This window comes from Pipistrellus kuhlii, unplaced genomic scaffold (assembly GCF_014108245.1).
Source record: "Pipistrellus kuhlii isolate mPipKuh1 unplaced genomic scaffold, mPipKuh1.p scaffold_m20_p_14, whole genome shotgun sequence".
NCBI classification, from domain to species: domain Eukaryota; kingdom Metazoa; phylum Chordata; class Mammalia; order Chiroptera; family Vespertilionidae; genus Pipistrellus; species Pipistrellus kuhlii.
Genome location: NW_023425449.1, coordinates 32,043,677 through 32,060,167, shown reverse-complemented (window position 1 = coordinate 32,060,167; position 16,491 = coordinate 32,043,677). Strand labels below are relative to the sequence as shown.

General features: G+C 39.6%; 1 protein-coding gene across 5 annotated transcripts in view; it reads right to left on the bottom strand.

Annotated features, from left to right (window-relative positions):
• The window catches only part of CUNH8orf34 (chromosome unknown C8orf34 homolog), a 226,540-nt gene that overhangs the window by 88,090 nt on the left and 121,959 nt on the right, over positions 1 to 16,491 (bottom strand). For 4 of the 5 annotated variants that reach the window (XM_045581470.1, XM_045581469.1, XM_045581468.1 and 1 more), the window contains one exon: positions 11,493 to 11,628. In XM_045581470.1, the coding sequence (XP_045437426.1) occupies positions 11,493 to 11,628 (136 nt within the window). The remainder of the gene's footprint in view (positions 1 to 11,492; positions 11,629 to 16,491) is intronic. The other variant, XM_045581467.1, reaches the window with a different exon arrangement.

Below are 16,491 nucleotides of genomic sequence, written 5' to 3'. Positions count from 1 at the left end.
GATTTTTCTCCCAACATTATGGCATCACTAAATTGAACCCACATTTTCCTACTGAATCTATGGCAGTAGAGAATTAACTTTTATAACACAGCCTGTTCCTTGAGTATTATTTTATTGGAGGATGGTTTTGTAAATTTTTTTTTTTATTATTGATTTTAGAAAGAGAAAGTGAGGGGAAGGAGGGAGAGAAAGAAATATCAAGGAGAGAGAAACACTGATGAGAAAGAAGCTTGGATTGACTCCCTACTACAAGCCACTGGAGATCCAACCAGTAACCCCAGCATGTGTCGTGACCAGTAATTGAAGCAGGGACTTCTCAGTAAAAGGGTGGATGTTCAATCAACTGAGTCACACTGGCTAGGGCTAGATGTTGTTTTTATAAATCTAACTTTTAGTTATTCTCTCAATTATAAAACATAGGATATATTCTAAGATCTAGATCAGAAAGTGTTCAATTCTAACTTTATGTGATGTAAAATGTGAATAGTACACCATCACAGAATACTTTTATGGCTCATGGGCATGGTGGGTCAAATTGAAATTATCTCCTAAGTTAGCAACTCCTCTGCCACCGGCACATCCCCTCTTGGACCCAGCTGGACATGCCATGCTGTGATTCCTTGGTGCTTTCTCTGAGGATAGACTAGGGCACCTTGGTGCATTCAAGCTTAATGAGGAAGAAAAAGGCATCTGGTTAATCTTGTTACAAATGAATGGCTGATTTTTTACAAATAGTAGTGCAAAAATTTTACTTCTGCTGAACAAAAAAAGCCTAAAAACTCTAGATAGAGAACTAAATCTAAAACTCTAAGTACTGCTCGGGACAAGGTGCCCATAAGGCTACTAAAACCTTAATTACTCTCTCTCTTTACAAAGTGGCCTTAATCCTCTAGTTTCAGACTTGCTACACAACAGATTGCTCAATGCTGAGGCACTGATATAAAAATGGTGTAGAATAAGAACTCTGTTCCTCAACTTCAGACATAATACTGAATGCTAACTGGTGGGCACCATAAGATTCACTCTAGTAATTTGTATGTAAGATTTAGTGAAAGACATGATTGTAAAGGTCAATGGCTTATCTCAGGCTGCTCTATCAAAATACCAGAAACTGGGTGGCTTAAGCAACACATTTATCTCTTACAGTTCTGGAAGGTTCAAGATCAAATCTTACAGAAGATTCAGTTCTTGGCTGCAAAATTCCCTATTCTTGAATCCAGGCTAACTATGTGAGATGAGGCTGAATGAGATGTCCAGCTGATGAACAAAGGCTAGAAACACGCAAAACCACCATAAGTCTGTAGGCCAAAGAATGACTCAAGGAAGCAGAGAGGAAAAGAGAAAAACAGAAACAGCCATCAATAAGAAATCCAACCAAGCCACCTGTTGGCTGGATTTGTTGCTGAGGGAGAGATTTAACCACTCATGTCCAATAGGCTTTACAAATCTAACATGTACAAAACCTCCTGAGTTCTCAGACTTCTCTGTCTCACCATATGGTTACACCATATTCCAGCTATTCTTGCTAATACCTTGAAATCATCTGTTATTCATCTCTTTATTTCACATACAACTCTTAAGTCTATTGGCAAATCCTGTCATCTCACTCTTCAAAAGAATTCTAAATCTCACAGTTTCTCACCATCCCTACTGCTGTTCTAAGATTAGAAAATTTAGACATATGTCTTGTTATTTTTTTTTTTCAATATCTTCACACCAGAGGCTGGGTGGGTACCTCACCTCAGTTCTTCCTGCCTGGATATCATGAAATGACATAAACCATATTTCAAGATACTGGGTCATGGGCGTTTATGGCATGGGAGCGGGATGGGAGGGTCGGGGAGGTAGGGTAGGAGGACGGCATAGGGAGGAGGGCGGGAGGGAGGGAGGAGGTGGTAGGATCTGTCTGGCTGTGGGCGAGTCTGTAGGGTAGTGCGGGGGCGCTGATTGTCGGTGATGGTGCAGATGAGTCGCGGGTCTGCTGCTAGGGCGCTAGCGCTCTCGAAGCTCGCATAGCGGCTAGACTCGCCGTACGTACTCTCTCACGTATTAGACATTCATATACGCAATCCCTCCCTCCCTCCCTTCAATCCCATCCCTCCCTCCCTCTCCTCCTCCTCCTCCTCCTCCTCCTCCTCCTCCTCCTCCTCCTCCTTCTTCTTCTTCTTCTTCTTCTTCTTCTTCTTCTTCTTCTTCTTCTTCTTCTTCTTCTTCCTCTTTTCACCAAGCATCACATAACTGGGGTAAAATTTGAGCAATACAAACCCTGAGAACAGCAGAGGTAGCCTACAGGAATATGGACAAGTTCTTATTTTCATATTTTCTTCCTTGTTTTCCTTCACTTCCAGGGAATCCCAGACAATGCTGCTCAAAATGCTATAGACCCCAGTGAGAAACCACAGAACTATACCTATGCTAGCTACTAAAGGGAGCTTCTCTGTATTCCACATGCCTCTGATCTGGTTGATGGTTTCTACCAACCTACAAAGACTGTGGCTTCTGATGAGGGCAACTATCGATAGACAATGGTGAGAGCCACTTAGAGAAATAGAAGTTGGGCGCACTCTCTAAAGGAACTCCTCTGGAAATAGAAGCCTAGATAAGTACACAAAGGCAAACACTCTTTTGGACCTACTTCTTCCCACTCTCAACATCTGATGTCTGAAGGGTGTAGAATTTGAGAGCAGGGAAAGAGCTGAGGAGGAGGAGAATATGGAAAGGGCTCTAATGACTTAAACAGCTCATGGCATTCTCTCTAAAGTGTCCAGAAAAAAATTAATTTGTTAAAGACTGTTAGCCTAATAGCCTTCAAGAACAGTCTCTCAAACTGTTGAGGACATTGTGAGCATCACCAATAGGCGCTGAATGTCAAAGGATTTCCCTGTTTTGTTTTTTTTCCAGATCTTGATGAGTTACAGATGTCACTGTTACTTTACAGTTTTTATTCATGGGGCCAGAAGAATTAGTCTCTATGAATAGTATGCTTGGAACAACTATAGGTACATTGTGGAAAATACTGAATCTATCATGTCATCGAACCAGTAGTATCAGTGACAAATTTCACTTGTTCCTGTGGACTTAACCATTAATTCCATGAATTTGTGTCAGAAATAGAAGCTGAATATTCTGACAAGCTTTACTGTTATAATTGGCTTGCAAATATCAATATGAATTAATGATGTATAGATATTAAATAAAAGTACATAATGCCCTAACCTAATTCAGTGAACTAGCCACAGTGCAATGCTGCTTCTTTACTATTGACATACTATTCTAAATCCTCTGTGACATTCAAACAATCTTCACAGCACCTTCACTAGGAGTAAATTCCATCTCAAGGTGGGAATCCCTTTTTTTGCTCATCCTTCAGAAGAAACACATGGACATTCAAGGATCTTCCTCCCTTATGAATCACAAAGCAATTACTGGAAGAAGTGGGGAATGGGAGGATCTTGCATTGGTGTATAAACAAAAGAAAAACTCTGAAATTACTGTGTTTAGAACTAAAATGAAGTGGTCCACAGCTTTGGACTCATGTTTGTTGTTCTCATTTCTTCCTTCAGGTGGATCTTGAATTGATAATAAAGCCATACATCAATATTTCCAAGAGTATGGACTTTTCCCACTGCAATAGCCTCTATGAAATAACCATCAATAACCTAGCCATCCCACCATGCTTTATTTTTCCCGTAGCACTGTCACTATCTGACATTTGGGGTTGAACTTGTTTGTTTACATGCCTTTTTCCAGCTAGAGTGCAAGTTTCTAGGGGTCAGGAGTAATTTTTGTTTTCAGAGCTTATCAGAGAACTTGACATAGAACATGTGTTCCATAAATGCATTTTGACTCAAATTAAATATTTTTGTCACTTAAAACATGGCAGGAGGTGTGCTGCATTGTATTCATGACTCAAATAGGAACTTTTAATCCTCCAGGACTACGATGTCAATTTTGTGGAAAACTTTTAACTTAAAAATAAGGGATAGTCCATTTTTGTCCTTATCCATTTTTCTTCATGTCCATTTTGCTTACCTTTCCTTCAAATAAGAACTTGCAAAATTTAGAAACTTGCTGAATTTAAACCTTATACAAATAATTGAGAAAAAATAAAAAATTACATAAGAAAGTGAAAAGAATATAATGTATGGTTCATTTCACAAGTTTCCTCAAATCAACTGGTAAATCCTAAGACAGTTTGAAATTAGTTCACATTTACAAGGTTTGACAATTATCTTTTCTGCAGCTTGCATCACCCATGATGATCTGCTTTAACTTTAGCTAGTAAGCACGAAACTAAACTCGGCATTTTAATGTCGCGATGTTTAGCATAAACGATGAACAATTTTTGGTGCAATGAGGCAAGCCAGTTAAAAATCAGCAGGCTATTTGGATACAAATAGCTTTCAGTGTCCTCATGCTGGAGTTTCTGAGGCAGTGTCGCTGCATGCTCTCTGTAATCCAATTTCTTTTCAAATGGCTTTCAGCTCCTTTTTTTGTGTGCAGTACTGATGTTAAGCATGAATGAATGCAAATACTTGCACCATCAAAAACAAATATCTTCTTACCACCCGGAATGCCCTGGCAGGAGTCCACAAAAACAAGACTTAACTCCTCAGAATGGCAGTGAGTAGACAGAATTAATGGGTGGTCTTTTCAGAAAAGTGGCTTATAAACTTCACTGAGATAGTAATTTGGTGCCTTGGTATCAGCATTTGTCTGCTTGTTATTTTTAACTTTTATCTTAAAACAAAAATTCTGGAGATTTAGTAGAGAAGTTCCACTTGAAACTTCCAATTTTGCAAACCACTGTTTTTTAAACCATAAAAATTTTTGCTGACGATTCCTGATATTTTGAATTATTGCCTTACCGACGCTTTACTTTTTTGGTTGATATGACTCCTAGGCAACAAATGCAACTTTTTTTGGCCCACATCATTCAAGGATCTGTAGCTGTCTTCATGGAATCTTCTGAAAGTCGAGCCAAGACACTCAATTAATATATTAAAAATCTACCTTGTAATGAATAAGACGGATAATTATAAGGACACTGCTATATCCCACACAGAAAATTCTTTCTTTAAAATGTTACCGTGTTTCCCCGAAAATAAGACATCCTCCAAAAATAAGACCTACTTACAAGTTTCCTTCTGAGTGAAATATAAGGCATCCCCCGAAAATAAGGCCCCCTAGGCTAAACACGAGAGATTTGGTCCATTGATTCTGAAAGAAATGGAGTCACAAGAAATTCACCAGGAAATTCAGGAATTGGATTGTTATGATGATGTTCCAGAAGATGATGATATGATTGTCATTGAATAAATGAGTAAATTCTTGGTACTGTAGGATTCACAGTTTGTGTGGTTTGTGTTGACAACTACCGTATTACCATACCATATACAGGTAATAAATTTCCTTTATTTTCATTTAACAATAAATGTGTACCATATTCTTCTTCATGGAAAAATAAGACATCCCCTGAAAATAAGACCTAGCGCAACTTTGGGAGCAAAAATTAATATAAGACACTATCTTATTTTCGGGGAAACGGGGTAGTTTTATGATGTCTTCTTTCCCTTTTAATCTGGGGGAGGGGGAAGATGAAATATTCTGGATTACAATTTTAACGCATCTTGGTTAAAATCAGCCATGCGTTTTTGCCATTTGCCAGAGGATGTCATCTCTTTGCATAAATTACACAAATTGCAGCAATGTCTACATCAGATTAAAGTCACCAAGAGTTGTGGGAGCAACACTAACCTGGATAATTTTCCAGCTTACAAACACAAGCTTTCTTCCATCTGTGTTTATTAACCATGTGCAAAATAGTTATTAAAAAGTCTGTGATCGTCTTATTTCTTCTCACCATGCTAATTGGTAAACTTTTAGACATTCTTAATATTTTCGTCACTTAGCTGCACATATGAAGCCTTACAAAGAAATTTAGTGTGGCTTAATTCCTTTTGTCCTGATGTTTTGTAGAGTGGAAGTTCATATGAATCTTACATCCCTCAGTTATTCCTGGTAGAGCGTATCAGTCTCATTTCAGATCATGTCTTCCAAGCAGGCTCTGAATGAGAAGGGCTCCATGGCCTTTGGTGGTATGCCCTCAGTTTGACAGAACAAAATGTCTGGACATATCATAAGCACACTCCCTTAGAGCTACTATGACCCTGAAAGTAGCTCACGAGTGTTGCAGTACTTGAAAAAGAGGTTGAGGAAAATCACAATCTAGCAAGTAGACTGAACCTCTTTCCACTCACTTGATACTTGATGGGTTCTTTGCAGAAACTCTGAACATTGTTTGAGTCTCATTGACTCTATATTGAGGTTGTTGATAGCATCTTGGGGCTATGGTGTTATTTCAAGATCACAACACATTCATTTAACTCAGTTGTTAAATTCTACCTCTCCAGTTCTATGGGGAAAATGATCCCTTGACCTTAACACTCCAAGAAACAACAAGCAAACAGACAAAAATGTCTCCATCTTATACTGTTTTTCAACACAGGAAGTGCTGGAAGGTGGACCATAGTTTCTCCCCAGTCAAAAGCCTAAGGCAGGAGGAGTTTCTGAATGTCAGGAAAATGAGGCTACTTCTTCCTCAATACCTGAGTACTGTCATTTGTGCCTCTCAAAAAGATGGGCATGAAAAAAACAAAAAACAAAAAACAAGGCTCAAAGCATTTTAAGCTGCTCAAGTATTTACAAGGTAACTCCCAGAGAGTGAGAGGAGTCCCTGTTCCTGAGCGCCTTGCACTGTGAATGCTTTGCTAGCTGCCTTTGCACACAGTATCCTGCCCAGTGCTCTCCATCCTCCTCAGAAATCACCTCCAGGATTACATGAACTCTATTTCACAAAAGAGGGACCAGATTTTCTGAATATTTACATAATTTTCCCAAGATGACACACAAGGTACTTTCGAGTGTGGACATTTAATCTCCTTGTCAATCCTAAGAAAGAAAGAAAAGAAAAAAAAAAAGGTTGTCTTTGTTGTAAAGCCTTAGGAGGTCTTGGTAAGTACAAGGTAACATTAATTATCCTAAGTTTTCTTATCCATTTGCCCCCACACTGTCTCCAGTCCAGCAAGATCTGGAATTAAATCCTGATCCCAGGTCCCAGATCCAATGTCTGGCTTCCGGTATGAAGGCTGCATGATCTACCTCTCAAAGGTTTCTTCCAGGTTGGTGCCAGAGCACTGGCAATGGGCATGGTTCTCTAAGTGAAATGATTGTTTTCTCCACGTTGATCTAATTTGCAGAGCTGGATTTCTGATCAACTCACTCTGAGTTCTGGGAGATTGCCTAGTCATTCTAAGATTACAGTGTGGTTATTATAAATCCCTGCCCATAACCTAGTACCTGAGACAGTACAAGCTGCCTCTTTCGGGGAGTAGATGATCCTCCGGGGGGCCAGCCAGGCTCCTCAGTCTGCATTCCTCCAGCCCTAATTCACTGCTTATCTTTGCACCTCCAGTGTTTCTAAAAATCTGAGGTAACAAACAAGGTCCCCAGACTCCACACAGGTAAGTGCAAATGAGCGAATATGGTCTGAGGTGAACGAGGGCAGAATTACTGGGTCTATGGTTGTAGAGGGGAACGCTGCTCATGTATAAACATTTGAGAATGTGGGCCCAGTGTTATCACTTTTATGGATTTTTAAAGAGAAGATAAAAATCCCAATTTTTATGTAAAATTAGTAACTAATCCAGTGATATTTTCTTTTTCTGTTACGTGAACACACAAACCTGTACACTGTTCATAGTCCTTCAGTCTATGGCTTCTGGTTCAGATAATTGCTTAGTCCTGGCTTACAAAATATTATTCTCACAGACTGAAAAAGCATTACATTAGGAGAGATGAGTCAGCAACATAAATTGATGCTTGGTAATTATGGAAAATTCTGATAACCACATCAATGCATTACCCGAGTAGTCTACTCTAACTAATCTCAAGGGATAGTTCTCCGCAAGCCTCTCATGTTTCTACATATCTTATGAGTGGAGACACTGACAGCCTTTGTTTCAAACCATCTGTTCAGAAATGTTTTATATAACAAACTAGAGGCCTGGTGTACAGATTCATGTATCCTGGAGTCCCTCCACCTGGCCTGCAGGGATAGGGCCGAAAACGGCTCTCCAATATTCCCTGAGGAGTCCTGGATTACAAAAGGGCACAGGCCAGGGCAAAGGACCCCACTGGTGCATGATTGGAGCCAGGGAGGGTCCACAGGAGGACTCCAGGGCATGTCCAACCCATCTCACCCACTCCTAATTGGCCAGAGCCCAGCAGCAAGCTAACCTACTGGTTGAAGCATCTGCCCCCTCATGGCCAGTGTGTGTCATAGCGCCTGGTCTAATGGTTGGACACTTAGCATAATAGACTTTTATATATATAAATAGCCTTGTAAGAGAGATATGGAGACTCTCTCTCTCTAGAGCAATGCTAACTTCCCACTATAAAAATTTATGTTTCCCAAATTCAGGGTCCTCTCATATACTGCAACCTACTGCTCCATTTGTGTCCATCAATGAGATTTGTGCCTCAGGGATATAGTGAAAATGCTAATACTCTGATAATTGTTACCGTTCTGTTTACTAAGTCCCTGGTCTCTGATTCAGTAATGTCATGTTTTCTGCCGGCATCTATAAAACATGGCATATTAGCAAGTTAGGATGCAAATAGGGTAAAATCTCAAGTCCTTCATAGTTCTTAAAAATTGATATTAGCTTTTTTTTCATTCTGAACTCTGGCTATAGCAGCTACTCTAAAATTAAAAGCCTACTGTTTTCTTATATACTGGTTACCACATTTCCCTGAATCAATATATATCTATCTTGCTTTTTGAAAGTACAGCATTGGTTTATGCTCCATCAAAACAATCATGAACACCCATTTCAAACACCCAAATCTCTCCCTATCTCATTCTTTCTAGCTATTTTGGCCTCCATCTTCAACTTCAGAGAATAGCTTGATGCTTAGCAATCCAGCAAAACAACTAAGCAAAGAGACTGTCAAGCTATACTGCCTTGGTTTGAAACTATTGCTACCTACTGGCTGTGTTCTCTTAGACAAGTTATTTAATCAATTCACGCTGCAGTTTTCTTCTCTCTACAAATGAAAATAATAATAGTAACTAACTCTAAACATTACCTGAGAATTAAATAAGTTTTTATATTTAACATGCTTAGAATAGTATCTGGTACATAGCTAGAAGGCAATAAATATAACCAGTTACTCAACTGAATATTTTTCCAATAAATGCAGTCAAGGACCACCAGATTGTAATTTACAGTATAACCATATCACATGGAAGATGAATGGAAAATAATTTAGGGCTGAGTATGTATCTGGTCCTTTCTAAATTCAATAGTTTAAAGACATATTATTTCCATAGGTTTTCCCATTTGAAAAACCAACATCTCATATCCCAATCTTCTCCAAAGGACATGAAAGACCTTACAGCAACCCCTCTCAACTCAAGTTGTAAATATATAAATGTGTACAAAATGTACAAATAAAGGTTTTATTTAAAATGCCAAACTATTCTTCCATAGATGGCCTTGTAAACCCAGGATACCTAACTGCTGTTGGTGGGGTACCCCCTATTCCCCACCAGTTGCCAGTGGAAGTGAACCTCTTGGGGTGTTGCTGGAATTAGAGTTTCCAGAGGCCCCCACAGGAGGATGAGGTATCCTGGAAAGTGTTATTTTTGTGGAATTAAATCCCGGAGTTTCCAAGGTCCCCTCTCCCTCCATCCTGCCAAGGAAAAAGTCCCATTTCATCTTCAGCAGAGCTAGAATGAAAACCAGAGCTCAGAGTTTCTGCTACATATTTGCACAGTCCAGTCCAGCATCTGGCTAGGTTAGCTTATGTTCCCAGCTGCAGTTCATTGTGTGTAGGATCCACATGGCCCCGGGCCATGCAGCTTCTAGGGCCACATGGCTAGGGAGGGAACACCAAAGTGCAAGGAAGCAGGACAAAAGAGAGAAATTCTTTGTCTGGGGATTATGTATTCCCAAATTTTTGTGGGCCTGCATTGGGATCCACCCCTCTAGACAATGATCTTTGTCCCCCAATTAGACTGATAGGCAAGTACCTTCCCTATGTCACCCCAAGTCACTGTGCCTGCGCCCATCTTCCCTTTTGTCTAGTCCCTCCCCCAGGGATCCGCAGGGAATGGACCAGTGGTTTCCTGGGGAGTGTGCAATGGCAGCTTCCTGGTGAAGCGGCCCAGATGGTCGTGTTTATAATGTCTGGCCTTCCCTTTGCTCCTTTTCTGTTATTAATAACTAGCCGATTGCAATGGTAACACAACTATCATCACACAAATATTACCAGTTTTCTTCACAGCCTTAACCAAAAACTCAATTCACCAAATATCCTTTGTCTGAAGCATTGTTTCCATTGTTGTATTTACTGTGCAACAATTAAAAACAAAAATCCCAAAGGAGTAAAAGAGGAAAAGCCACAAAAATCTGATTGTATTTTCCTACACTTTCCTCTCCTTATTTTTCAAGCAGCTAATCCCCTCTCAAACTGTACAATAGAATAGCTAGACATAAAGAAGAGGGAGATAAAAGTGGCTAGCCAGTGCATTGTTCCTGCTAATCTGCGCCATTTACATAAGGGTTAGAAGGCTTGTTTTATCATTTAAAAAGGCTTAAAAGCCTCTTTGCAAATGAGATTTAGTGCCTACAGAAGAACGAATCCTAGCTATTTGGTGAGTTTCTGCTGGACCAGCACTGGGAGCTGACTTGGCAGTAACTTAAGCTACTTCTTTGGCCTCATACAGTACATGCAAAGATTGCTTCCAGCTGCCAAAACTGAAAAGCCTCAAGCTGATTAAATTCTTTCCAGGAGGTGAAAAGGATAAGGAGCAGGTTAAGAGGCCAATAATATTAGATGTTAGACTGTACCTGGGCACACTTGTGCATAATGCAGGTGCTTTAGAAGTAGCTTTGAACTTTTCCCCTTGAGTCTTCCTTTGAAAGGGAACAGAAGGCAGACAGCAAATGAGATTCAGAGACAGAGACTTAAAATAGTCCCAGACTGTGAAGTGAGGACAATCTAAACTCTTTGATTCATTGTTGGTGTGAGTGGCACTGGACACAAGGATCAACGGCACAGCAAACTCTCTTGCCAATGTTAGCACGAAAGATAAGTAGGAGGAAAAAATTATCTTTGCATAAAATACATGCTTTTCATAAAAACCTTAGATTTTTTAAAATATATTTTTATTGATATTTTAGGAAAGGAGAGGGATAGAGAGTTAGGAACATCTATGAGAGAAAATCATCAATCAGCTGCCTCTTGCACACACCCTACTGGGGATATGCCTGCAACCAAGGTACATGTCCTTGACCGGAATCGAACCCGGAACCTTTCAGTCCGCAGGCCGATGCTCTATCCACTGAGCCAAATCGGTTTTAGCAAAACCTTAGATTTTTTAAAATCAAAACCACAATATACACAACACTTATAATTTGTTTTACCTGGCACACCTTGAACAGATGTTCAGTGTGACCTTGGCCTGAAGTTCAGCAGGGTGAGTAGCACGACCTTGATTAAATTTGCTCCCAGAAGGTGCCAGAGTAGTTACTCCCTCCATTCTTAAGTCATCAAGATCCTCTGGAACAACACAAACAATTTCAGAGAGAAAAATTAAATGTTAATAGTATTGAGGAGAGAAGTCCATGTTTTCAGGTGTCTGCAAGTAGTTTAGAAGTTAAAACATTACATCTCCACATTGCAAAAACCTTACCTCATGCATCAATTATCTTTTAATCATTTCTAGATGTTGCTAGAGACAAATTATATGAGAAGATTTACAGTAAGCCAAACCACAACCTCTGCAGCAATTGGACCAAAATGGTCAGGGCTAGGTCAATGGCTATCAGCTTCCCTTCTTTTTGTCTTTACTTACAACTCAGAACAAACTAGAAAATGACAAATATGTTCCAACGGATTACAAAAGGTTCTTTGCTTCTAATTAGCCTGCCTTCTCCTTCCTCATCCAACAATCGCCAGCTAGAACATATCTGAAACTTTCTCTTTTTCCATTCTAAATCTTTCCTTCTTGTCTTCACCTGGGGAGGAGAATACTGTTCTCTGAAGTCCATTCCTATTTTTCCCAAATTCCCAATCAAGATTTAAAAGGTCTAAGTTTCCCTTGTAATTTGGTCCTGATACAATAGTACATGATATCCTGCTTTATTCAGAAAAAAAGAATCTTATAAAAGGTGTTCCATTTACTTGCTCTCAGACTTAGCAAAAAAGGGTACATAAAGTTTCAAAGGATAAATTATAATTTTGCCAAACATAATCTATTACTGAGTTTATAACCTGTGTAAGGAAGGCAGTCACTCTCTTTTGACAAGGCTGCAGAAAACCCAAACATTGTAGAGCTCTTACAAAACAACTCACATGAGTTCTAGGCTTAACTAGATAATGCAAACAAATTTTCCTGAGATTGTAACGACTCAGTCCAAGTCATGAACTGGCTTTCTGTAATCTGAAGGAGGCTTGCCAATAGATCCTTTCATAGGCATCTCCAATTGAAAATTCTTTCATCTACATAAGGAATCTGGACAAATACTTAGGGTTTTAACTCAACTTCATGATAGTCATAAAAAAATGCATCTCCTTGACCTGGTTGCAAAGGCTTATTTCCCTGTTTCAGGGAAATAGCTGCCACTTCAAAATTCTGCTTAACCAGTTATAAGCTCCTCTCTTGATCTCATGGTTACTCATGCAATGCAGACATTATGTTGCCTGTGAACATAGAGCACTTCTCAGCTAGCTAATTAATCTCTCATGAGAATGTGCTGAACATTCCCTCACATCACTCTTCACCACTGCAACACCCTGATCCTACAGAATAAAGAGCCTTACAATTTTTTTTTTACCTCAGTCAGGAAATCTGCCTGCCTCACTTACATTTGTTTAATAACTGAAAACTTGACCTAATATTATTCGTTGATAGATCATACATCAAAATTTGACCTAATATTATTCGTTGATATATCAAAACTTGAAACTGGAATGGAATATGCCACCACCAACTTAAGCTTGCCTTTAGAATACAATCCTTTGTGTTATTGCACTTACTTAAGCTCACCAACTATCCAAAGACCACAGTGTGTGTGTGTGTGTGTATATATCTACACACACACACACACACACACACACACACACACACACACTTTTCTTTTTAAAAAAATATGACTTAGGATGCTTTGGAAACAAATGTGTTCTCTACTCTGCTGAAAACCCTATTAAGACTTAATCTATTTGGCTCAGTGAATAGTGTGTCAGCCTGCGGTCTGAAGGGTCCCAGGTTTATTCCAGTCAAGGGCATGTACCTTGGTAGTGTGCACATTCCCAGTGGGGTGTGTGCAGGAAGCAGCTGATCCATGTTTCTCTGTCATCAATGTTTCTAACTCTCTATCTCTCTCCCTTTCCTCTTTGTAAAAAATAAATAAATAAAATGAAAAAAAAATTAAATTAAATTAAAATACACACACACACACACACACACACACACACACACACACAACCCTATCAAAAGTGAACAAGCAACCTAACTAGTTTGGCTCAGTGGATATAGCATCAGCTCATGAGCTGAAGGGCCCTGGGTTTGATTCTGGTCAAGGACACATACCTTGGTTGTAGGCTTGATCCCTGATCCTGGTTAGGGTACGTGCAGGAGGTAATCAACCAATGTGTCTCTCTCATGTCGATGTTTCTCTCTGTCTCTCCCTTTTCCTTCCACTCTCTTAAAAATCAATGGAAAAATATACTGGGGTGAAGACTAACAAAAAAAGTGAACAAGCTGTTTAAGACATGTTTAGATATACTCTTATTTCATAAAGATGTAGCTATTATAAAAGTTGGGGCTCATGAAAAAATAAATAATAATGAAGCTCAAGAAAATACTCTAGCAGATCGTTTTGCCAATAAGCAACCTTAACCATAGATATCATACTATCTAAACTCATCAAGGATAAATACTTAAAGGAATTCAAAGAAACTATTATGAATATCAACATTCAGCCCATAATTCTAGAAAAAAGGAAGAAAAAATATATGAGTCTAGCTTCACTCAGATAACCTTTGGTGCTTTCAAGATAGCTGTTGGATGATATTATTTATTTTCAAATGGATAGTAGCTAAATTTCTGCATGAAACTACTCATCATGATACAGATAAATTGCTTACTGTGTGAAATCAACATGACTGGATAAACAATTTTTAGTCTTTTTTTTTTTTTTTTTGTCGACAACACAATCTAGAAAAACTATAAGATTGGATATGGCCAGGAACAAAATCTTCAAGGGCTCTTTGAATATGGCATGAATTTTAAGCATCTTTCACACTCCACAAGATTTTAACGTTTTAGTTATATGTTTATTTTCAGGAAGGGTTGAAACATCTCTTTGGTAAAAAGCTACAGTCTTTATAGTTGCCAAAAAGCTGCCTTTTTGTTTTCAATCTTTGGAATACAAACTTTTGTATCAAGTACCCAAGGTACACACTTCCCAAGAAACATTAAAGAACCCCTTACTCAGAAACCATGGAGAGGTGGAATCAATAACATTCTTAAATTAAATTAACCAAACTTTCAGAAATCCTTGAGCTCCCATGGGCAAAGGCAGTCCCACTCACCCTTAATCAGTCTGGTCCACTTCCTGGGAACACACTGTTTACTTACCTAACTGGTAACTGTAGGGCCAATGTGCTTCAGGATTTTACCTAATACTGAGCTCTACTCTCTGTATCACACCTTGTAAAATATTGCATGGAACCCATATACCATACTCAGTCCTATCAACAAGAGGTTAAGGTCACATTCAAAATACCTTCTTACAGCCTCTTCGTAATATTCAACTATGATATTTTGTCCATTGGAAGATACCTCTAAAAAAATTGCTCTTGAACTTCATGGAAGGGATTTTATCAAATACTATAAACTACTAATACAGAAGTAAAACTCTCTGGAGTAAAACCTTGGATTCACATTTCACAACTAAAGAAACAATCCAGAATCAACAAAACAAGAAGCCTATTATAATAGGGGACCTCAAACAAGATTCTTTAGAACTGTCCAATGACTCTCATATAATGGACAGTTTCTGCCCAAGATGGTATATCAAACCCCTACTAATTCTTATTTTGTTTTTCATCTACTTACTTACAATCATTATTCTCATTTTCTGTAGACTCCTGGTTGCTGCCCAACCATGATGGCCTTTTTCCTCTTCTGTTCTCTTCTAGATCGGAGCATAATCAGTCTACCATCAATCTCAGATTATTCAGCTAATGTAAGGCCATGTCATGAATAATCCCTTTTTCCCTGGGTAACTGTGTGTTCCTACCAGATACTACTGGACTTCCTTTGCAGCCAGTATGGATAGGATCACTTTCCTCATACTAATAACTCATGCACTTTAGGAATAGTATCATAAAAATTATCTGTATATAGGCACTCTGATTCTATAAGTCATCAAACTGGAAATTATAATTCAGACATGAGTGCTAAATGAGGCTACCTTTGATTATTCAGGCACTTTACCTAGGAGAGTTATTGTTTTATTGTTTATGCAAATAAAGCAGTATATATATATATATATATATATATATATATATATATATATAACCCTGATATGCAAATAGACAGAATAGCGGAACAGAACAACTAGTGGCTATGATGTGTGCTAACCACCAGGGGGCACACATGGACCATAGTGGGCATCGGCCGCGATGTGATGGTAGAGCAGGTGAGCGGGGGTGCCAGCCCAAGGCAGGGTGCCAGTTGCTGTCATCAGGGCGATCGTCTGGTGGTCACTGAAAATTCTTTGCTCCTGTGTCCTGAGATCTCACCCAGCGCTTGGACCTGCTGCTGGAGCAGGCCCCATTCACACCCGCTGCCAGCGCCAGAGCCACTGCTTGCACCCGGCACCAGCCCCGATTGCTTGGCACCATCAGTGGGTGCAAGCAGTAACTGCCAGCCCCGATCACCCTTCAGGGCTTCTCCACCTCTCCCTGCTCCTGAGGGATGATTGAGGCCGGCAGCCTCCTCTTGCACCCGCTGCCAGCAACAAAGTCACTGCTCACACCCACTGCTGGTGCCCAGTGCCAGTCCCAATTGCTTGGTGCCATCAGCATAGAGCCAGGCTGCCGACATACAGGGGACTAGGGGCCATGGTGCAGAGGATGGGGCGAGAACCACCCCTGTGCTCACTGCAGCTTCATGGCCCACAGTTCCTTTCAAGGTGCACGAATTCAAGCACTGGGCCCTAGTTTCCAATAATAGGCATCATTCAAACATGATATGCAAGACATGTATGATTTTAACTCTGACAGACTTATATAAATAATACCACCTCTACCCTAGATAAAATATGCTCAGTCTCAATGCCTTGGCAAAAATAGTGATGAACAATCTAGATTTCATGTTCACTAGTCATGGTACTATCTGTGCCATTGATAATA